The following is a 25,000-nucleotide window of genomic DNA, read 5'->3' as shown; positions in this document are numbered from 1 at the left end:
TGTTGGGGAACATGGTGCTCATGGCAAAAACTTTAAAGTTTAATTATAATATATAATTTTTATGCAGAAGAGGCAAATGTCAGGACTTTTTTATTTTGAGTTAAGTTCTGGTCATTTTTTAAAGTATAGCGGCTGCCTGCATTATAAAAGAGCCATACATTGTGTGGAAGGGCATAAGGGTTAAGTGTAATTCAAAGTCAAAAAATGATGTAAAACTAGAAAGTGCTATGAATATCGGAACATAGTTAATAATGGAAAACAATGAAACCTATGTAAGAGAAATAGTAAACCAGAAATAGGGATGCTATTATATTCAGAATGTGAAAATAATTGGAAAATGCACAAAATCCTTTTGACCACCTCTACAACTATCCAAAATGAGCTGCTTTGTGTGAGTGCATTCATATGTGTATGAACATTTAGAAGTGATTTGTATATGTATGGACTAATAATTTTATTTTTACTCTTCATTTTGCTAGGCTGCACTGGCAGAGAGTAGTTTACCATTGCTTAGTAACCCAGGATTGATAAATAACGCATCCAGTGGCTTACTGCAGGCAGTCCATGAAGATCTCAATGGTTCGCTGGATCACATTGACAGTAATGGAAATAGCAGTCCGGGCTGCTCTCCTCAGCCTCACATGTAAGTGCAGTTAGCATCCTTTCAAGAAAAAAAAAAAAAAAAGCTTTAGTCTAAGACATAATATTACTCAAAAGTGCTTTGAAACATGGTAAGCGAAACATCTGGAACTGTATGTTTGAAACTAAACATTTATATTAAAACAGTTAAATAGATGAGTCTTCATTTACTTTGTAGTGAGATTGGTGTAAGCTTTTTTTTTTCTCCTTCTTTTTCATTTCTTTAAACCTCTTCAACTTGCTTGCAAGCATTGAATGTAACAGGAGGCTGATCTCTGTGGTCATTTTCACAGCCTGGTTTGTAAGGTATAGTCAGAATGTTCATGTTGGAATTAGTTGTAATTTTAACTATGAGTCTCTAAACCATTTATGAACTGTAGTAGAGATATTGCCCATTTATATAAACCGTAAAATGCAAAGTTTAACTGTTGCCCACAGTTTACATAGAAGCCAGTAAAGTGTAACTTTTTGCCTGTCGTATAAATCAGTGTAATTACATATTCAAGTTTAATTACTGGTGCGTCTGTATTGGCAAGGTTTATATGTTATATTTTATGCAAGACTACGATTCCTATTAATATTTAGCAGCTAACTATATCATTAATTACTCTAAAATCTTTCCCCTACCATCTTTTTAATGGAGCTGAGAGAGTGGAAGTATTAAAAATTGATGTATTGTGGATTTCAGAAATGTGTCTGAAGCTTTAGAAATGCCTGGCCTTAATCAGTGGTGTCAAACGTGGCAGTTTCTTGTTTACTAAATAGTAAAACATGTATCTTGGAGGTATTGTTTCCCAGGTTATTTATATAATAATTAGCAGTGTGATATCTTAAGTAGACTTAGATTTAAGTTTACTGTAGGATGATTTTTAATGTGCATGTACAATTATGGTCTTTTTTTTTTTTTTCTATGTTTAAAATAGCTAATCTGATTTGCCTTTTTTTCTTTCTGTTTTCTCTTTCACATTTTTAACGTTCATTCTGATTTCTAGAGTGGGATATTTAGTAGTAACAGTAATTGAGACCAAACTCCCTTTTTACTTATGCTCTGGTGTGTGGAGAATCCATTTTGATCTGACCTTTTTTAGGGGAAGTATTTTACTGAGCTTTTCTTCTTTTGTTTGGCATGTTAATATATCTATGATCACATAGAAATGTTTATTGTCATGCATTTAATTGTTTTATTGCACATTTATTCTATTTGCCTTTGAAAATAATACACTGTGAACATTCATGTATTTTATCAGGTTCCAAACCATTACTTTTTCAAAATGGAAAAATTTGTCTTTTGGAAGTGTCTTTAGATGTTTTAAATAATACAAAAGAAGTAATAAAACTTGAAGTAGAAAGAACATGAATATATGCTCTTGAGAGTAACACTACTCTAAAACAAGTAAAGTGAGCAATCAGACAAAAGTTTTTATATCCCATGCTTTATGCTATCAACCATGCAGTGGGTAGCTTGAGGCCTTTTACTTTTAGCAGTTCTCCTGAGTATGCTAATGCTCTCTTCCTGTATAAAATGCCAAGACAATAAAACTTTAAAGAGCAAACAAGAGTTAGATCATGTGTGTTAAAAACAGCTACTTTACAGAAAAGAATGACACTTGCTATTAAAGTTGTTTTGTAAGTGTTTGGCAGATCTGTTTACATATCCTATGTACTGTCTGCCATTCCGCTGAATAAACTGAGATATCTGTGCATATGATTATGTAGATATGGCTACATTTATAGCTGTGTTTATAGCTAAAATACAGCATATTGTAGCAATTCTTGCCCATAAAAGAGGCGAATAACTCGAGCTACACCCTAACTCAAGATTCAGCCTTCCTCTCTCATTTCTATGATGCGTCGTTTGTCAAAACTGGCAGTTTCAGGACTTGCCATGGTGACTCTTTTGAAACTTATGACTGAGTGTTGCTCAGTTCTTGATAGACTGAAGCAGCAGAATGTAAATGCACTGAGATACCACTGGAGAAAGAGGTTACGCTCATTCATCCCTTGCGCCAAATTCAGCGCAAGATTACTGGGCTTCTGTGAGACCGTGAGCTGTCAACCAATGACTAGACTAGATACCTGCTCACTTGTCAAATTTTTGCCTTTTCCTTGCCGAGGGAGCCAAGCATATGAAAAAAGGAATGAGTGCAGTCTGCAAGGAGAAGTCAAGGAAGGGAGAGGCAGAGGACCAAGGAAGAAGAGAGGCCTCTTCCTTGCCTCCATGACCACGTTGACTACGGCCCCTTGGTTTTTTTAAAGAACATTACTTAAGAAAATGAGAAAAGAACGTAGGGAAAGCATGACAGAAGTGAAAGAAGTAAGCAATATAGCAAACAATGAAGAGAAATTTTAAATTTTACATTACCACAGATTACATAATCCCAGGTTGTGAGGTTTTTAATGAACAATAATTAATACACTAGAAAAAAAAATTACTGCCACAAGCATCCACTTACTTATAGCTTTCTGAGAAGGTTCACCCAGGGAGTCTAGGAGTTTCTCACCTAGAGAAGTGTTCTTGGGGGGTGTGTGTCATAATTACAGCACTCACTTATAAAGTAGGTGGCTCTGTTAATCTCCAAGTTGTTTAAACCTCCGTCTCCTGATTCCCAGGAAAGCATACCAGCCGTGACACTAGGAATATGCTGAGCAATTACGTTGTCTGCCATCTTGAAGCTGGCACACAGCCGGGAGCAATGGAGCATGGCATTAGGGAAAGAGGCAAGAGGTTGTGTGCAATTTAGAGATCAGAGAGTTCAGTTGGGAAGGGGCAGAGTTTGGATTCTAGACAAGCTTCCAGGGAGAGACATTTGTTTGGTATTAGAGCAACAGCAGGAAATGTGAAAAGAGTCCCAGTGACAGTGTCAAAGCCAAGCATCTCAGTTAGGGATTAGGTTGTTAGAATTGTACTGAATAACATTTTATCAGATAAATATATGATAGCAGAACTTTCGTATTTTGTTACATTCATATTAATTTTTTGAGCATAAATTTATCTTTTTATATAATAAATATAAATATAATGAAAATTGTGTGTGTATGTACAGTAATCAGTATTTCTGTGCTTTGAGCATGAGAACATTGTCAGAGAAATTGATTTCTGTTATTGTAATACCTTAGCTACTCAGTGTCAGAAAGTGGGGAAATTATTCCAGTCTTTGGATTTACCCCTGGTACTTCACATCTGGTTTTCGAAACAGAGTAGTAAGAGCAGTTAGAGTCATCAACTTATCCATCTGTGGACAGGTATCTAACATAGGTGAGTAAATCCGCTTGCTTTGAAAATAGTCTCTGTTCATTGACTAGAGAAAGACAGTAGGTATATAACTTCAAGTAAACCTATAACATTTAAATGCTTGTTAAGTGTAATGAGTCCCAGCCAGTGTATTTAGAGCAGCGGCACTTTAAAAGCTTTACAGTTTTTGCCTTGAGTAGTGATATATAAATCTGCTCCATTTCTTACACTTCTTGAACACTTAAAAATACTGCAGTAAGTTTTGGGTGATCAGTATAACCATGGCCTGGTAGTTGGGATATCGCCTGTTTCCATTCCGAGTCTGATGAAAGATGGTAATTCTGTGATCTGGTATGCAGCATATCACTAGTGGGATCTCAAATCCTAGGTTTACTTTCTGTGTTTTAGCAGTATTAAATCCAAGTTCTGTCTTTTGATTTGTCTTCAAATCCAATTTCTGGTAGGTTGACGCGGACACTAAGTGCTCCCTTAACATAAATCTTCACTGAGAAAATACGTTACTTATTGAGGGCATATATGTTCTGTTCAAAATTCCAATTTCCTCTAACATCAGTTGTCAACAATCAATGTCAGGCAATTATCTTTTCTTTTTAATTAATACTTAAGACTTTGTTTCTTGCATCATTTTTTTGAACTTGGGCTAGTTCTCCAAAATTACTGTGGATTTTAGCTGATAAGCAACAAGTTTCAAAGTGACAAACACAACAGAAGGTATTTTATATACAAAAATTCATTATTTATATAGAACTAAGTGCTGCTAATCTTGCATAATAATTGCACATGGATTTAGGTAGAAGCTCCACAGTATGCACCTTTAGAGTATAAATGCAGACTTCTGAAGTGAAAAAAGAAATCACAGGCATCCGAACAAGTGCAATTAAATCTGCATGCTTGTGGCAAACTTTGGAAAAACTTTTATCATCCCTGAAGAAATGACAACATTGGATGAGACATGGAATGATACTTAAGGACAACAATGACAGTTCATGCATCAGTGATAACAGCACTTCTTTTTAATCTGCATGTCATAGCTAGTATACTGCTGAAGAGTTTTGGAAGGATTTGAAAGTCAGTTCCTTCAGAGCCAATAAAACCAACTTTGTGCTATTATTTTTCCTGCCTGTTAGGTGTTCGAGAGTTCTCACTTTTGGGGATGGGATATCAGGGATGGAAATCAAGTTCCACTGTTTTTCTGGTGTTTGTCTGTGCATTTGTACTAGATTGATCACACTTACATGATTATTACAACTGGCACAGACCCTGGTGTTTTATCACCAGAACACTTAGTGCAACTCTTGTCTGCGTGTTCCTATTTTGGCATGTGCATCATGCAAAATGCCATTTTACTTCATTGTATAAACTTGGGGGGAAAAGGTAAAATTTTAATCTGCAAAGCTGTTCATAGCAGTTGAGGAAACAAAAAGAAATTGGTCATCATAAAACTTGGAAAATTGTAGACTGAGAAAATGTAGTCTCACTGTAGGAAACAATGGGGTGGTTATGCCATTCTGTTAAAACTCACTGAAGCTCATTAAATAAAGAGTGGGAGGAGTTAGCAAAGGAGATAGGAAAAAGCAAATATCCTACTGGTGAGGTTTTGTGGAAGGGGGCTGTCATCATGGTTTTCTCCCTGCTCATGCTATGTGAGAGCATAGACTGAGGACAATATAACTTATCTCTTATATTCTCAATTGATTTATGAAGATAATCTAGTTCCTAACAGCAAATCCAGAATCCTGGAGATAACGAATGTCATACTAATGTCTAGATTTTTAATTGTTGATTGCTTTTGAAAAGTACAGTGAAAAAAAATATTTTTTTAAGAGTCAGTTCTTTAAGAAAGTGAGTTCATATATCCTTGTCTCATATATGACTCTTTGTGTTCAGCTATTGTAGTGCCGTACTCTAAGGCAGGAATTGTTTGAAACCAAACGTCAAGACACATATATATCCCATGATCTTTAAAGCTGTTTCCAGAAAGTGTTGTGTTAGGTTGTTGTGAGAAAGAATAACTTTTGTCCAAATGAATAAATGTAAGAGTCAATCTGAGATGAATTAGAAAAATGAGCTTTCTCCAGTGTAGTCCTTCGTCTTCAGTTCTTTCTGTGAAAAGGTGAGTTCCAACCATCTGTGATTTCAGTCACCTTTTCCTTTGTATTCTGCTGTCGTTCCCAACCCTACTCCTTTACCTTTCCCACTCTCGCGCTGACTGGATCATTTTTTTCTGCAGTTCTATCTGCATAATCATCAAACTTGTTTTTTTTTTTTTTTTTTAAACTTTTTTATCTTTAAATTTTATTCCCAGAGGCAAATATGATTATTCTCCTCTAAGATCATTTACTTTTGAGGTGCTTCAGTTTGAACGCATTCCATTGTCAGGTTGTTCCCATATCTGATTATTCCAGTCCCCCACTGTTAAGCTTTCACACCACTTACAGTAGGTTACCTATCATTCCAGTTTTAATCCCTTTCATTCCCTTGTTTCTTTAACTTCATAATGTTCCAATCCCCTGTCTTTCCTTCTTTCCTTTTTTTCTTTTTTTTTGTGTGTGTGTGTGTTATCACTGCATTGTCCCATTTCATGATCTCTTTGCATTTACCTTGGAGGCTTGTTCTGTTCTTGGAGACTGCTATGATCCAAGTCTCTTGTTCATTGTATAAGACTTGATGTAGTGTATAAGAAAATAAACTCTTGAACACATCAATTAACAAGGATGTAACAAGCATTATTAAATAGGTGAGAAGCATGTAATTGAGTGGATGAATGTGGTAGCAATTGCAGTATTTCTGGGTATCCTTGTTCATCAAAAATGTTTCACCTAATCACATGATATTTTAATGTCTGTATAATTTAATTTCACACATTTTTATTCATAAATCTAACTTAAGGAATATAATGGGCAAAGAGACTTCATGAGACAATTGATTTTTATTTTTCTATGAAAAGAGGAACAGCTAGGAAACAGGATCTTAAAGGTTATAGCTTTTGTCTGAGCATATTGCCGTTGAAAGAAGCTCTATTGTGAGAATATGCAGTGAAATAATTTTGGCTTTGCCTAGCACTGCAAAACATCTGAAAGTGAAGGCAAGTCCAGCAATCCAACACTTTATCATGGTATTTTCTTACCATTTACATTGGTTTTGCCTTTACTGATTGTGTGGATCACGCGACATTAAACTCTCTTGAGTTGTGACTCTGCCTCCCTACTTTCGTACAGAGCCACTCACGTGTGGGCACTAATGGAAAAATAAGCAGTGATGTTTTGATTAATATTTTTCAACCATTCTCATTGACATAACTTTTCACTTGAATATTTTCCTAAATGTTTATATTCTCCTATTTTGTATTTTATTTTGCATTACTTTACTTTTCAGTTCATTTGTCCTCTATGTTTTGCTTCTGTTCATCCAATTTTCTTCTTTCAAGACTGATGTTGCCCTCCTTTATCATTTCCTCTTTAGCTTCTTAAATGTTACATCTCTTACTTTGCATCAGAAGTTGCTGTTTCTTCTTTACGTTATTCCAGCCCCAATTGTTGCATTTCTACAGTACATTCCCAATGCTTTTGACAAAAAGATCACTCCAGAGATATAGTGCCTTCAGCTGAAAAGTGTCAGATCCCCGTAGCATGGCTTGTAGAAGTTGGTAGGCTCCTGTGGGGTTTCACAGAATCTTTTTGGAAGCTGTCTTGCTGAAAACTTTGTGGTACTGCTGTCATGAATTCTCAATGTATGGGCAAGGTATTTATGCTTTGCACACAACAGATCTGTGTAAGAAAAGGCAGCATCTTAAATATTGTTGTAGATGTTAAAAATGTATTTGAAGCTGTGCAACTAAATCTCTCCGCAATGTGGTTATGTAACTCTTAAATTTAATTTGTAGGCGTTTACTGTCTTTGTACAACACAAAAGCTGAGATGATAGTGCCATTTACAGTGTATTTCTAAAACTGTGTGTACAGTTACGAATTTTATCCACTTTTGATGATTGCTTTTGGATTTTGAGTAACTGTAATATTATAAGCCAAAAATTTTGAAAGTGGACTCTAGATATTTTTTTTGTACATAATCATGTCCAAAATGTGCCTTTACATTTACGTGTCATGTAAACAGTTAAGTAAAAACATACAATTATATCCAATTCATAATCTTTATACCAGTAGTTTCAATTATGATTCATAAATTCAAGCAAAGATTCATTGAAAAATATAGGACATTAGGCTGAGGAAGTATTATTTGACTATTATGTAGTCTTTAGAATTTGTAGAAAACTCTAGGCACTGTACACATTTTAAAAGACTAAAAATTTCAATGCACTTTTTTTAAAGGAGTTTATAGAAAGACTTCATCTCAGTGTGAAACCCCATGTGTAGGTCACATTAAAGTAATCAAATCTCAAGATGACTAAAGACATAGTTATACCAGGTAGAGTCCATATACAAAAGCAGTGTTCACAGTCTTCTGGCAAAGTGCAGTTGGGAAAATGTGCTCTTGGCATCTAACAGCAGCCTATGATTTACAACAGTGCTGGGAATGCACGTGTGTAGTACAGACCCTGATGTAGTCTCTGTTAGGGTTATAACAGCAGGTATTCCCATGGTTTTCTCCAATTAAACAATATTAAATGTATATCTTAAAATAGGCTGAACAAATCCAGTAGCCTTCCTCCTTTACCTAGATTTACCAAGTTCATTTGTTCCACTGTACCCATTAATAGAGGTTTAATGATGTTGCAGAGCCTTTGTATGATCATGGCCTCTCACTAACCCTTTTTGAAGACTTCCATAAGCTTCTGATTGGAATGGATAAGGGGAAATGTTCCTTTGATGCAGTATTATGCTGTGATAGTAGTACTCTGGGTAATTAGGGACTTCCCCCAACTTGATTTTTATTTTTCTTTGTTTTCCCCTCCTTTTCTTCATTCCTTGCAAATTTGGCATTATCAAACATCACAGCTAAAAAATATTGTCTAAGTTTTTATCTCCTCTTGTTCTAAGAATGCAGGAACTGAGAGTCATGTTGTGGGCAACCATGTCATATAATTCCTCTCCTAAAGTTATCATAGTCCATCTCAAATTTGAAAGCCATTGCAGAACTTCATTCCTTTGATGATTATGAGCTGCATTCCAATTTCCAGACTAAATACATTCCAATTTAGTTTCACTGATACATGTTCTAGCTTATATAGTCTTTCTTACTCTTCCTCTTTGTTTTTCAAATGTGTTCTAGAGAGCACTCTGCGAACTTTGAATCTTCATTTTGGTAGACCAAACAGGCTCTTTCTGATACAGCGGACTGTCCATGCTCCTGATCTTTCTAGTAACCATTCCATAAATCTACTCAGTTTGGATTTATTTTCATATGCAGGTGTTAAAAGAGTTTTTTGAAGCATTCCAGACATAGTCGTATATAATGTGTTTCTTTCCCTCTGTTATTAGGGGGAAAAAACCATATTTTAGCTAAATTCAGCTAAACTGTTGTGGTTTATTTTTGCAGTACAGTGTTAAAGGATGGGCTGGGGGCATTGTTGTGATAAGTACTGTACAAAGGAAAAACAAAAAGGATTTTGAAATCCCTCCCCAAACTTTTGGCAGTCTTTAGGTAGTAATTGAATCGTTTAAGTTTTGAAAAGCATCTTTGGATGTAATTTGAATGGAAGCTGTATATTACTTACACTACTGTGCCCATGTAGAATAGCATCAGGCTTTTTTTTTTTTTTTTTTTTTTGAGAAGTGTTTGGCACAATGCCAATTGGCATTAGACTGCGCTATAAGTATATTAAACCAAAAGGTAAACCGTGACTGGTAGCAGTGAAATACCTTGAGATGGGTACCCATCAAGTAGTGTTCTGTTACAATGGATGCCCTTTTATTCATGGCATCATGAAAGAAATAATTTCGCTTTTGTACAAATCTGGAATTACTGGAATTACAATTTAAAACATATTTTTTTATTTTGTAGCTATTTACAGACGTAGTAATGAACAAGGTATTACACTGTGTATATTTCATTTGGCTGGAATATGCTGCCCTGTGAAGCAGAAGTCTGCGTTAAGCACAGGCCAAAGTATGCGTTTAAGAGGCAGGATATGTTAACCTAGGCTCTGTGATATCTCAGGTATCTCCTAAACAACTCAGGTTGCAGGCAGACTATATTTCTGTTTTCTTGCAGAGGCCATACAGATACAATATACTCTTCAGACGTGTCGCCCTTCACATCCAAATATAGATCTGTAATAGCATAAAAGTGGGAGGCATGATTGGTACTCACATGTTGTTAACAATTTGGTGAAATGTTCTGAGAAAAGTTAGAAGTTTGAAGTGATACATGTAAGAACAATCACTGGTGTGAATATGAGGTGGTGACGACTGGATACGCAGTCATTCTTAAGAGTCTAGAAATTGTAGCAGATCACCAACTGAATGGGCGCTGATAAAGATACGTGGTTCTGAAAGTGTAAAAGTAAGCTCTATCCTCCTCTCAGTTCTTCTGATTGGCCTTTTCTGAAGATTGAGGAAGGACTAAAAATAGTAGGTTTGTTGAGAAGAGAGAAACTAAGTGAGGAAATGATGACAGACTTCAGAATGTTGTGCAGAGAAGATGCGAATGAACTTGTCCCTGTCTATTGGGAATGGGACAAGAAATAACTGATAAGTTTTTCAGGAAGAGGAGTTAGGATAGAGACCAGAAAAAAAAAAAACCTTTTTGATTGTAGGATAATTAAGTGCTGATTCATGTACTAGCACAGAGGGACTATGGAACTGGGTACGGGAGACTTCTAAGAGCAAATGAGAAGTGGTCAGACGTGGTTTAGGTATAAATGATCCTACTTTAGGATAGGGGAAGGGGATGAAGAGACTATATGATCTCTTGAGGTCCCTTCCAACCCTATTTTCTTCGATTCTTATGATAAACCTGGAAAAAGTAAGGGGTTTTTCATGTACGCCTTTTTTTACTAGAGGCTAGCTGAGGTTGTCCAAGTCCATTTACTTTGTAATCTGGAACAGCTGTCACAGCTAAATATCTTTAAGCACCCTTATTTTTAAGATTGAATGTACCTTGGCCTCACAGAAAAATATATAGTGAGTGTAAGATTCAACTAATGTAAGAAATGTCAGTTAGGGCAGTGCAGGCAGTCCTGCACGGGTCAGTTTGACCCATTTGTTGCTGCCGAGTGTGACGCGCGGTTCTACTTGTTAAATGCTACCACTAACTATTTGGCAAAAAACATAGTGAAGGGCTGGCCGTTCTCCAGGCTTGTTCTAGCAGGCAAAACTAGTCATCACTTCAAGTCCCAGCTCTTAAACATTGAAAAAATAAAAGATCAATGCTCCAAGAAACTTAACACATGAAAAGGAAATATTTTGGTAGCATCCTGCTTAAAATTTTGAAACATACCTATCAATCAACGTTTTCAGTGAAGACTGTTCCAGAAGAAATGCGCCATGCACAGGTGTAAGTGTAATACTATTTAATTCCTTGCTGCTGCATTAGAATAAGATGGTTAGGTGCCACTGTGCAAAAATGTTGGTGATTCACTTATAAAATCTCACAAAAGTGTGCTGGAAGTGTTAGTAAAAGGATATTATTTTCAGCCTTTTTGTCCCACACTATCTATGTGATCAGCTGTATGTTTCCCAAGATAGCAGAGCTTTATTGATGTAAAAGTTTTATCAGAAATAGAAAAGCAATTTTATATAGTCTGTATTTACTTTGATGTATAAAAACCACACATAGTACAGTCCAAATTCTCCCTCAGCTTTTCCTGGATCATTGAATAGCTTTCCAGATTTTGCATAGAGAACATTTGCCTGCTCTAACCTGCAAATGACACTGAGATATTTAGTTGTTGCTACTAAGTTTCTGTGTAATGGGTACAATTTTTAAAACTTCCCAACCATTAGATACTACAGAGCACGCCAGATCCATGCCACAGCTTCTTTTCTCAAACTTTGTTGTTTTCAGATTTGCTCTTTTTTGATGGTTCTTCAACAACTCCAAAAATATTCAGACACTCAAATCTCTAGTACTTTGTAATTCTCCTTTGAATTTTTACCTTAAAAACCTTTGTGCTCTTTCTCCCTAATCCTTTTATTTGTTTAGCATGTTAACTTTTGAACTAGATGCAGGGACGGCTTGAAAGACTTTAGAGGCCTGTGCCCTAAGCTAATTCCCAGTCAAGTTTCTTCTTTTTTCTGGTTCTGTCACAGAGAAAATACATTTATTGAGACACCAAAGGGAGCAAGCCAATGTCAAGGATGGGAATTTTAGCAAGAGTCACTAGAATCAGAAAATCTGTGTTCATGTCATCTTCTTAATCAGAACTTGATTCCTAAAAATTTTGATCCTGTAAAAAGGGCTAATTGTGCATGAGTTTTGAGCCTCATTTGATATTTAAAGAAAATATATTACTAATATGTCAGTTTTCCAGAAAGATCCTTTCTTTATCTACAGTTCAAGATTTCATGTGATTATTTTTGTAGTATTATTAACAGTCACAACTGATAATATATTAATGCAGATAGGGTATCCCTATTTATTATCTTGACATTTTCTTGTCAAGTTTAAAAAAAAAAACCAAAAAACCAACTGAGGTAGGCTTCCCATCCCATTTCCTCATGTCTTCTCCGTGGTCACGCAGATAAAACCACAGGATATCTCGTGGTGTGTATGCTCTATATCCCCTCTCTGGAGCAGAAAAACGCTTACTCCTTGTGGTGGGTTGACCCTGGCTAGAGGCCAGGTGCCCACCAGAGCCGCTCTCTCACTCCCCTCATTCACTAAACAGGGGAGAAAAGGCATAACGAAGTGCTTGTAGGTCAAGATAAGGACAGGGAGAGGTCACTCACTAGTTATCGTCACGAGCAAAACAGACCGAACTTAGAGAGGGAATTCATCTAATTTATTACTAGGCAAAACAGAGTAGAGGAATGAGAAAATAAAATCAACTCTTAAAACACCTCCCCCCACCCCTCCCATCTTTCCCGGGCTCAACTTCACTCCCGGCTTCAACCTTCCCCCCCTCAGCGGCACAGGGGGACGGGGAATGGGGGTTACAGTCAGTTCATCTCACGGTGTTTCTGCCGCTTCTTCATCCTCAGGGGGAGGACTCCTCTCGTCGTTCCCCTGCTCCAGCATGGAGTCCCTCTCATGGGGTGCAGACCTTCAGGAGCAAACTGCTCCAGCGTGGGGTCCCCCACGGGGTCACAAGTCCTGCCAGCAAACCTGCCCTGGCATGGGCTCCCCTCTTCACGGGTCCACCGGTCCGGCCAGGAACTTGCTCCAGCGTGGGCTTCCCACGGGCCGCAGCCTCCTTCAGGTGCCTCCACCTGCTCCGGCGTGGGGTCCTCCACGGGCTGCAGGTGGAATCGCTACACCCCCTCATCCTTCCTCCGTGGGCTGCAGGGGGACAGCCTGCTTCACCATGGCCTTCACCACGGGCTGCAGGGGGATCTCTGCTCCGGTGCCTGGAGCACCTCCTCCCCCTCCATCTGCACTGACCTTGGTGTCTGCAGAGTTTCTTACATCTTCTCACTCCTCTCTCCGGCTGCAAAAGCTCTCTCCCTCTAAGTGTTTTTCTTCTTCTTAAACACGTTATCACAGAGGCGCTGATTGGCTTGGCCTTGGCCAGCGGCGGGCCCGTCTTGGAGCCGGCTGGCATTGGCTCTGTCAGACACAGGGGGAGCTTCTAGCAGCTTCTCACAGAAGCCACCCCTGTAGCCCCCCCGCCACCAAAACCCTGCCACGCAAACCCAACACACCAACCATGAAGACCTAGTCAATTTACTTATCAGTTTCATAGTCTAAGAAAAAAATCTGTATGTTTTCATTACCCATCTTTGATTAAAGTTGTGTTTTGGGGGTTTTTTTGTTAAAGGGAAATGAAATTGTCATGTGGGTATCAACAAATCTGTCAATTTATTCTCTAGAAAGCTCATTTCTTTGTACAAAGCTAAAAGGAAGAAGAGGCCATATTTGATTGTTGGGTTTTTTTATTATTTTCAACATTTTTTCAACTCAGACTCATTACTATAAAGCTGAAATTCTTCAAAAACTTGTTTTGCATGTTTTCATTCTGATTTGCCACCAATGTCCATTTTCAAACTTTGCTTAGAATAGAAACTACAAGTTTTAGCTGTCCCTAATTTAAAATGAACCACTTTGTGTTTTGATGTGCTTGGCCAGGGACAAACTGATAGGACAAGAAGCACCAAATTATATGTCCAGCCACTTTAGGAACAAATGCATTGGTGTATTTTGTAGCTAAGCAGTGTAAAATCATCCCTGATTTGAGAAGTGCCTATGGTATAGAAAGGAAAAAGGAGAGGTTTGCTTCTAATCTCCATGAATTAATGGCTGGCTGGCTTCTGCGGCGTGAGGGTCAATATCTGTTAAAACATTTTCCTGTAGAGTAATGGCAGGTGGCATCTCAGAATTATTGAATACTATTTTAACCCTATTAAAAATATTTAATACATTTTAAAAACACAGCATATTAGCAGTGTAACTTAGCATTTTAAAAACTTTTCTTTAGCAGTAGCTCTGTGCCTTTTTATCATTAGAAGAAATGAGTAGTGGGATAACTGTAGTGATAAAATGATCATAAATATGCCATATTAAATTGAGTGACCCTTAAGTATGGGTAAGGTCAAGTGTGAACATTTGCTTTTTTCCTGTATTTTCCTTATTTCCATATTTCTAGTATAGCACTTTGACTCATATCTCCAAACTGCTACTCTTCTTGTGTTGACTTCTGTGGCAGTTAAATGAAATAAATTCAGATTACTCCTGTCATTTTTAGTGTTTCCTCCTACAGATATGTTTACCATGCCATAGGTCACTTCTGTTGTTCTTTTCTGGATTCTCCTGTATTGTTTTTGAGATAGTGAATAACAGCTAAAAGGTAGTCCAGTACGTTACACATACTAGTCAAAGACCTACTATAAATACATAGACGTGTTTTATATTATTATCACTTCATTATTCTCTCCTAATTAGTCTAACGTACTAGATTTTTTACTTCTTAATCCTTCAATGGTGCCTCTGCTTCATAATAGCATATATTTTCCAAGTGGTTACAGTAGATAGATGTATATGGGTAGTTTATTTTCTTTCTTTTATTTGTCAACAGTAAATTGATCTGCCATGGATTGTGAGCGTTGTTATTTTTTTTCACAGTTAACTTCACATACGACTAATCTAAATATATTGTGTTGTTACCTCTGTTCTTATCTTCTTCTGAGGTATTCTTAATTATATGCAAAATAGAAATAAAATGTAGGATCTTAGAGAATTCTCACTGTTAACCTACCTCCATGTTGTGAAATAATCTCTTGTTCTTCCTTCATCTAACTAGTTTTATTACTGGCAAATCTTTACATCTAATTTAAGTATGAGTTAGATTTTTGAAGTTTCTCAGAGGAATTTGAAAATTAAAATACACCCATCAGATCTCCTTGTTTACTGTTGTATTACTCTTAGAAGCCTTGTAGGGCAAATAAAATTAGTGGTCTTAGACAAATGAGGTGGAATAACAAGTATATATAATAAGAAAATGTGGGGTTCACTATGTGTATCACCTTTGGTTATTGCCCCTTCTCCCCAAGCGTTCTGTCAGATGCATTGCATGTTTCACTTACACCTTCTGCTGTGAATAAACTTCACAAGTGAAATCTTGGCCCTAATGAAGTCAAAGGGAATTTTGCCATTGACTTAAATGAGATCTGGATTTCATCCGAGGGAACCATTTGTCTTCATGTCTTTGGCTTTCCCTCATTTCTTATTCTGCCTTCAGTCACTCCTAATCACTCCTAATCTCCATCTGATGTTTCTTGTGACTGCTCACAGCCTCGTTTCTCAATTCTAGTTCATTAAAATATTTTTTTTTTCAAATAAGACAAGGAGTTCTCCCAGATCTGAAATCTTTTTATTAGATCTTTGAAAATTTGTACAGTCTTAGTAGTCTACAACATTAGCAAAATTGCTAATGTTCAAATCAGGAATCTTTTTATCTGTGCAAATACAAGCAAGAAAATATTTTCTGAGTTGTGGCAGAACTAATTGGGAAAGCCCTGTTAACCAGTAAGTTTCTAAGTGATTTTTTTTAAAAGGTTTGGATGGGGTTTTTTCTGTTAATGAAAAGTGCAATGTTTAAATATTTTCTGCTATCTATATTCCCCTAAAATCCAAAAGATACAAATGAAATCACCTATTCTTTTCTTCTAGGATTTTTGGCATCTAACTGCCTTCTTAATCCTTTGTACCTCCTTTTCAGACACCCTATAGTGCTTGTGGCATATTCTTCTCTTTAAGATAGCACCGCGTCTTTACTTAGTTCACATTTTCAGATAACAATTAGTATCTTCCTGCTGTCCCCCTCCCCTGTGATATTAGAGATTCATATGCACTCAGAGTAGCTTTCCTCTGCCGTGTTCATGCTAGATCTTCACATGCAATTAATATTTTTTTCTTGCCTTTTACTCTGGTCTTCCATTTGCAATACCTGAGTATCCTCTGATTTCTCCTGGGACATAAGAATGTGCTGGGACCTGTCCTATTTAACATTTTTATTAATGCCCTGGAGGATGGACCTCTTTCTCATCAGGTTTCCAGATGACATCAAATTAGGGGGAACAGTTGATATGCGTAAGGGTGGGATAGTCATTTAGAGGACCTGTATGGGCTGAAGGACTGGGCCAAGAGGAACTTTATGAAATGCCATGCCCTGAGGAAGGAATATCCCTTGCAGTGACACACGCTAGGATGGCCTGGCTGGGGAGCTGCTTTGCTGAGAAGGCCCTGGGGTATTGGCAGAGAGCAAGCTGAGCATGAGCCAGCAGGGTGGCCTGGCAGCTGAGAAGGTCAATAGTGACCTGGGCTGTATTAAGCGCACCAGAGGGCCAAGAAACCAATGGAAATGATGCTCAGCACTCACTAGAGCACACCTGGAATACTGTGTCCAGTTTTGGCACCTCAAATATGAAAAAACCCAGCAGTAAACTGGATTCAGTTCGGCAATGATCGGAAGCAGAAGCAATTGCCCTGTGAGGAGAGCCTAAGGGAGCTGAGCTTGATCAGCCTGGAGAAGTAGTGGTTTTGGGGGGACCTAACCCTCAGCACCTACAGGGAGATTAGCAAGAAGATGGGGCCAGGCTCTTCACTGTGGTGGTAGACTGAGAGACAGTGAGCAAAAGGTAAAATGAGAGATTCGGACTGGGTGTAAAGCAAACTCTTTCCTCATGCGGGCAGAAAGGCAGTGAGTGGGGCAGTTGCCAAGGAAATTGTATAGTTTACATCCTTGGAGTTTTTCAAGACCCAACTGGGTAAAACCCTGAGCAACCTGGTCTGACCTTGTAGCTGTGCCTTCTTTGGACAAGAGGTTGACCTAGAGATCTCCTGAGGCCCCTTTGACCTGAATTATCCTGTGATCCTAGAGTATGTTTCTATAAACACAAAACAATGAGAGAGTGAGCAGAAGCAACCAAGCTTTTTAGCAACCAACCTCAAGGAGAAAGATGCTCTGAATTTTGTTTTACAGATACCTGCAGAGTCATATCAGGTGCTCGCTGAAGGGATGGATCTCACAAATAGCAACAACTGAGTTTACATCTTTTTAAGGTATCACAAAAGAAAAACTGTGTTTGCAAGACCAGTTTTGCGCAGTTGGTAATGATGGGGTTTGTGATTTATTTTTTTCCCCAGAGGGACTCACCTACCTTTTTACTTAAAATAATTGAAGGGGAGGCATGAAGAACACTAGCTTCTTTTACAATGACTGATAAAATTATATCAACACCTATTATAAATGGGAAAGCAAGTCTCTAGTATTGCTGGTTGTAAAAGCAATAATAGAGTTACACAAACTCATTCTTACTTGCTCCTACACGTGACTTGGTGCACCAGAGGCACTTTGTGACCATTGATCATTAATTCCATCTTACGCCATCTCCTCTAGTGATGAACTAAAAAAGACAAACTGTAGTGGTTTAATTAATTATTCCAGTGCACTCTTATCTCCTGTCAGAGTCTGCAGCAGTACCTGCTAGCTAGGGCTGTTGGCTCTGCTTTCCATCACCAAGTCAGTGCAACTCCCAGCTCCACCATGGTAGACTTGAAATCCTTAGTGACAGATAAGATGATAGATATGAGGGGGAAAAAAAGCATATTTTGAAGGTATTTTTTGTGCTTCAGTGTTGCATTTGAGAGAAGAAAAGGTTGCTACTTCCCTTTTTCTCTCAACATGGCTCTTTGAGGGCCCAGGGTGGAAGGGTGTAATTTGAAAGTGGCAGGCTGACAAAGCACATCCAGAAACACCCCCACTGAGGAGCCATGCTTCTATAGACATCACATTTCCAGTCGTTTTCCACCAGAATGTTGTAGGTTTGCTCCCTCGTTAGCGAAATGAGGTGGCGCATCCTCAGCTGCTTGACAAGGATATGTGACAATAGGACCTTCCTTCCTTGCTTGCTTGAAGCTAGAGATTTGCATATAGGCATTATTTTATCTAGAAATATTAGTATTTCTTCAGCGTTTCAGTATATGTGATAAATACATGGGGGAAGTGATTCCTGATGTTCAAGGAAAAATAATAATGGATTCTGTGACAGTTGTAGCATTACTGAATTTGTATTTAATTACTCATCTAATACGCTTTCCTCCCTTTCTCAATATTTGGATTAGTAACTTCCTAAATGGCTGTACATATTCACGTCAATAAACAGTTCACTTCTACTTAAGAAAAATAATAAACTTTTTATAGTAGCGTGAAATTGTAAAGAGAGAAAATAATAGAATTAGATATATTGAAAATGCTGTAGGATTTGAGGATTTGTCTCCATTTGCCTACCAAGGCATAAATATAAAAATTCTAGATCTGAAACAGTGGATTGGAAAGGAGAGCTTTTCTATTTAAACTGCTATATAGAATATCCTACAGACCTAGAGCTGTACTGGCAAGATGAGATACAACTCTTCCCGAGGAAGTATTAGTCCAGATCTACTACCAAAAAAAAAGGGAAAAAAAAACCACAAACCAAACAAACAGGTCATTTACTATATCTGTAATGTATTGATTGTCATTTTACCAAATAATACTTGGTGAAAAATATTTTTATAGAAAAGTCTAGCGAAAGTCACAGTTTTGAAAGTACCAGGTCATGCAGAAATAAAAGTTGTAAATAATATGTGTTTCAACAGGTTAAACTAGTAAAATGTTTTATATAATGTTAGATGTTAATACAGAAGAGTCTTTAGAAAGCCAAGATGCTTCAGGTAAAAATAAAGATTGAAAATAGTTTTCACATACTAAAATATAGAAATGTTCATAAATAATTAGTTTTGCCACAATATCTTTTGTGCTTTAGTAGCTTACCTTGTTTACTTGGACACAAAAATTTTCAGACTTCCACAGTTTGAAGAATTCTGTAGCTGTGGATCTTTTCAATATCTTCTCCCAAAGTATACATGGAACACTTTGTGTAGCTGAATCAAAATTGCACTTGCAGTTCAGGATGCCTACGGCATGAAAGAATTGAGGACAGTTTGGGTAATAAGTAAAAATGTAAATAAAAATTGCAGGAGTCTAATGTAAAAAGTTAGACAGGAAATGTGGAGTTTTATAAAAGATTTTGTGTAACACTAATATAAAGTGTTCTGTTTTGTTCCTTTCATATACTGAAGCATAGTCAATGTAATGGAAGTGGAGAAATAGTACGCTTGGAAAAGTATCTGCAGATGAACCGCTTGGTTTTGAAGATGTAATGTTTGTAGGATTAAAGCTGTCTACAAAATTGTGAGGAAGACTGGGTCAAACTGTACATCATTTGGTTTGGGAAATGGTTAAAGTTGTTTGGGAGCTACCTTTTTTTTTAACTCTTAAATTCTTTATTACTTTAACAGGCAAACAAAATCTTTAAAGAAATAATCAATATAGGTTGTAATACTACATATGACTTAGAAATTGTTCAGTCCGAAAGATTCCCTTGGGAAAACTTTCTTCAGCTGAGTTCCAGAAAATTCGTCATTTTATATACTTCTACATGAAGTCACTAGGAAAGCTAGTGAGTCAATAGTATGAAAATTAAAGTCTCATAGAAAGTAAGCCTGGGAGGGACTTCAAGACATGATCTAATTTATTGCCTTTTATGCCATTGAATACCAAAGTAAGAAACTCCCTAGTGTTACTAGGTGCCTAAGTCACCATAGCAATACAAAATACTTTCAGCTGCAACCCAGCAAAAAAATCACCCTTTCATCATTTTAGTCAGATCATTGCAACCCCTATGTGGAATAAAAATGCACTGAAAGATCTTAAGAAATTGTATGACTTGCTGGAGACAAACATACACTTGGCTACAAAGCTCACAGTAAGCACATTGACCTAGGCAGGTTTTCTCTCTCAACATGTACCACCTCTTCAATACAAAGTCAAGAGCAAAGTCTTTTCAGTGCCAGTCATTACATTGACTTAACCATCTGAGAGACTGCATCTCTCTCAATCATGACGTCCCACAGCACTTTGCCTTAAATGATTTTAGCAGAACATTAAAGATTTTGGGTGGATATGGGCAACAATGTTTAGAGGACCCAGATCTAAACTGTGGAATTTGTTCCACTGGGGATCCTGGAGAGGTTGTGACACTTTCCCATTGGCTTTCAGAATGAAACACCAAACCTTTGCATGTTTTTTTATTTTTTTCTTTTTTACATATACAAATGAGAAATGAACTAATTCTTTTTTTTCCCTTCCATAGAATTGGACGAAAGAAGTACAGGGAAACTTAAATTGGTAAATCTCTGTTCTGGAATAAGGGAAGTGCTCAGGGTCTCAGTAGTAACTCAGTGCTGATGGTTATAAAAGGCATTGTCTGACTTTGTATTTTTTCCAAAGAAAAGCTGTATTTTCTATTCAAAGCCTGGAATGAGCACCGTTTCTACTAACCAAATCCAAACCTTGTTTATTGTAATTATTTATATTTTGTTGTCCTGCGTTCTCACTGCTGTTTTGCTGGATTCAGTATCCCCTTACATTAAAGCTGATGTGACGTGAAACCTCTGTAGAAAACACGCTATCCATAATTGAGAATATTGTATCGAGTATCTTTACTCCTTGTTGACACCAGCTCAACTCAATTTAATTAAGAAATCATGTACTTGGTTATAGGATCTGGTTGTTTTCTTGTCAGCAACAGCATATGTTCTAATGTTTAAAAGTTGAATGTAACACTTGTTTTGTTGCTGTTGCCTAGATTTTAGAAGGACTTTAGTAGCTATTATACTAAACAAGTTTTCCCAAGGCAGGATCAGGCTATTCTCATGCAGAACTCAAAAGACAAGTTCACCTTGTATCAGACGAGTTATTGTAGGCTTTGGGAATTGGGCTTCATCTCTAAATATTTGGAAGTTACTTTATACATTCCTTCCCAGTATATATTTATCCCTCAGCTGCCTGTCCTGTTACCTTTCTTTTTCCTTTGAAGGCTCAAAGCTCTGCTCCAGCAGCCTACAAACAGTCTTCATGAGGCCTCCGTAAGTGTCCAGCAACTGTTACCTGTCTCCTGGCACCTGGCAGTCATTCCAGTTAAATATTATAATGATGGTGTTTTTAAGGATATAGTATACATATGAGAAGATGAAGTTGTAGTTTGCCAGTTGCAGGAGTAAGAGAAAACTCTCCATGTAAAGCTGTAAACATGGGGAAGGGTGAATGAGGCAGCCGCAGAGACAGAGAAACTTCATGTTCTGTGATCTATGAGCAAGGAAGAAGTAATGTCTTGAGATGAGCAGGCAGCTCTGCAAGTTATTAGAATCCTTCTTTTATATTACAAAGTTCTCTCACAGAGAGTTTTCATTTTGAAAGTTCTGGGGCACAAGGAAAATGTTCTTTTGTAACAGTAGATCCACCAATTGTAAAGAGGGTGATCCATGGACATGAGTATGTTCATTTGTTTATTTCTGTACCAAAAAGTTCTTTGAAGTAATTTAGCATTGCCATATTTTATTTTTGCTGGTGCTGCAAGCATCTCCTCACCTCCTGTTTGTTACACTGCATTGTTAGTCCTGAGCTCAGGTAGAGGTGTAGTTTGCCAGCACTAGTTCAATAGACCACCATATTGATGAGGATGTTTGGACATGATGTAGTAATAATACTTGCTAAGAGATTACTTCATCATCCCTTTATTCTACCAAAAAGTCAGCAGTGACAGAACTCACTTCTCAAAGATGTGTGTCTAACCTCTTCATAAAGGCCCCGAGGATGGGGACTCCAAGGCTCCCCAAGCAACCTGATCCCATGCTTCACTGTCTGTACTATTTTATAACTCCAGCATCTGACCTGTTGCTCTCTGTAACCTAAGACATCCTTCTTTCAGCCTTTCTTCATATAACAGTTTTTTCTAAACCTCTACCTGGATTTTCTCAAGTTGCCACATATTTGAAATCTCATCATCTTCACCAGTGCGCTTGCATTACCTCCCATTTTGTTGGCATCTGTGAAGTTAATAACCATGCTGTCTATCTTCTATGTCATTAATAAAAAATAGTGACTAGTTCTGAACGCAAGATTAGTCCATCAAGGAACCATACTAATCTTGGTTAAAATACAGATTCCAATTATGTAGTAGGTAAGTAAGTTTTGATCAGAAGTCAGAAATCACTAAGCTATGACCTGTTGTTAGGATTTATTTGAGTAGCATGGTTATTAATAAAAATACATGGCATTTGTAAATATTTCTTCAGAATTCATGTTTAAATGCACAGCACTTCACATGGGAATTTGTCCTTAGTACACTGCTCCCTTTGTATAACAAAATGGTAGTGTAGAATTTTGCAAAGAAATACATTTAAATATATATCTGTATATTGAAACACACATACATATTTTCATATTAGTTACATACAAATACCAATCTCAATATTGTGCTTTCTATATAGAATAAATATCTTGGAATATATCATACTATACTGAAAGTCTTCAAGATAAGAATGTATTGAGCAATTTAAAAGATGGGTGTTCAGATCTTGTTTTGCTTATGGAAAAGTTGCTTCCTCTCGGAACATACATAAAATACTATAAATGTAAGATCCTTTACATCTCTAATAACCAACATGCCTCTACTTTGCCTTTCAACTTTTGATTTCAAAAAAAACCAACCCTCTGGAGTTGAGAGAAATGTTAGTTTCAAGAGCCTATGTGTTAAGCCTTGTGCTTACACTTCCAGAAAGAGGTGTTTGTATGGCAGTGTTTTCTACGAGCTGTACATTTAACCTGCTGGCAGAAATGCCTATGAAATTTATTTTTGCATGGACAACCGAAATGCTTGATTTCGGTCTTGGTTTACTGTTGATCTGGAAGAAAGTATAGTTGACAAAAATGAAATTTTTCTATCCTGATTAGTCTTCTAAGCTATTAATTCTTCCACAGATTAGTCATCAAAATAATCTTCAAACTGTCCGTGCAAAAAAGAGGTCCTCAATTCTAAAAAATGACAGCACAAGAGGAACTAGTATCTTAATGTGTAGTACATTTTTAATGTCTATTTCTTGTTATACTCCCTGTTTGTACAGTGGCTGCACTCCAACCACAGAAATGTAATGAAAACAACCTGGACACCACCCTTAAAGGAACTGAACTCATTTGGTGAAAAGTAAAAGTTCTGTAGTCAGAATTTTTTAAGTATGGAAAGGAAAGCATAGCAATGAATCATAGAATGGTTTGGGTTGGAAGGGACGTTTAAAGATCATCTAGTTCCAATCCCCCTGCCATGGGCAGGGATATCCTTCATTAGCTCAGGTTGCTGAAAGCCCCATCCAACCTGACTTTGAACACTTCCAACAACCTCTGTGACTTCTCTGGGCAACATGTTTCAGTGCCTCACCACCCTCATTGTACAAGATTTCTTCCTTAGGTCCAATCTTAACTACCCTCCTCAAGTTTAAAAATGTTGCCCCTTGTTCTGTCACTACAGGCCTTGGTAAAAAGTCTCCATCTTTCTTGTAAGCCCCCTTTAAGTATTGAAAGGCCACAATGAGGTCTCCCCGGAGCCTTCTCTTGTCCAGGCTGAACAACCCCAACTCTTTCAGCCTTTCTTCAAAGGAGAGGTGCTCTGGCCTTCTGACTGTTTTTGTGGCCGTTCTCTGGACCTGCTCTGACAGCTCCATGTCTGTCTTGTACTGGGGACCCCAGAGCTGGATGCAATACCCCAGGTAGGATCTCGTGAGAGCAGAGTAGAGGGGAAGAATCTCGCTCAGCCTGCTGGCTGTGCTTCTTTTCATGCAGCCCAGGATATGGTCGACTTTCTGGGTGGCAAGTGCCCATTGCTGGGTCATGTCCAATTTTTCATCCACCAGTATCCTCAGGTCCTTCTCTGCAGGGTTGCTCTCAATCCTTTCATCCCCCAGTCTGTATTAGTATTGGGGATTGCCCTGACCCGGGTGCAGGACCTCATGCTTGGCCTTATTGAACTTCATGAGGTTCATGTGGGCCCACTCCTGAAGCCTGTCAAGGTCCCCCTGGATGACCTCCCTTCCCTCCAGCGCATCAGCTGGACCACTTAGCTTTGTGTCATCTGCAAACTTGCTGAGGGTGCACTCAATCCCACTGGCTATGTCGTTGATAAAGATATTAAACAGTATTGGTCCCAGTATGGACCCGTGAGGGACACCATGGATGAAGGAATATGCTAGGTGTACCAGTGCACAAAATGCAGTTTCTTGGGAGTAACGTAGGGGACAGAATGTTATAATAACAGTGTTACAGCATCTGGAAGTGATTAATATGGCATTATATCATGATTAAAAACATTGAAGACTTCCATCAAAAACTTAGTCACAATTCTGTAGAAAATATCTGAAATTTGAAGCTTAAATGGAGTTCAGAAGTTCTCTTCAACACTTAGAACTGTTTGAAAGAAGATACTATGTAAAAAACCTAACCTTATCAAAGATCCCTTAAATCTCAAGGCACACAATTACTCGTATTACCTCAAAAAGGGATGAATGTTTTTTTCTCCCCCTTTCAGAAGACACTGTTCAAATGTTTTTCAGTGATAAAAGTAATTTCTAAATGGCCCCACATTCCCTTGCAACATATCTCCCAAACAAATAAGAACAA

General features: G+C 37.7%; 1 protein-coding gene across 6 annotated transcripts in view; it reads left to right on the top strand.

Moving 5' to 3' along the window:
• FOXP2 (forkhead box P2) overlaps positions 1–25,000 on the top strand; it is a 439,753-nt gene that overhangs the window by 408,038 nt on the left and 6,715 nt on the right. For all 6 annotated transcript variants that reach the window (XM_054845661.1, XM_054845644.1, XM_054845653.1 and 3 more), the window contains one exon: positions 480–643. In XM_054845661.1, coding sequence (XP_054701636.1) covers positions 480–643 — 164 coding nt within the window. The remainder of the gene's footprint in view (positions 1–479; positions 644–25,000) is intronic.

This window comes from Grus americana, chromosome 1 (assembly GCF_028858705.1).
Source record: "Grus americana isolate bGruAme1 chromosome 1, bGruAme1.mat, whole genome shotgun sequence".
Classification (NCBI taxonomy): Eukaryota; Metazoa; Chordata; class Aves; order Gruiformes; family Gruidae; genus Grus; species Grus americana.
This window is presented reverse-complemented; position numbering and strand designations above follow the sequence as displayed.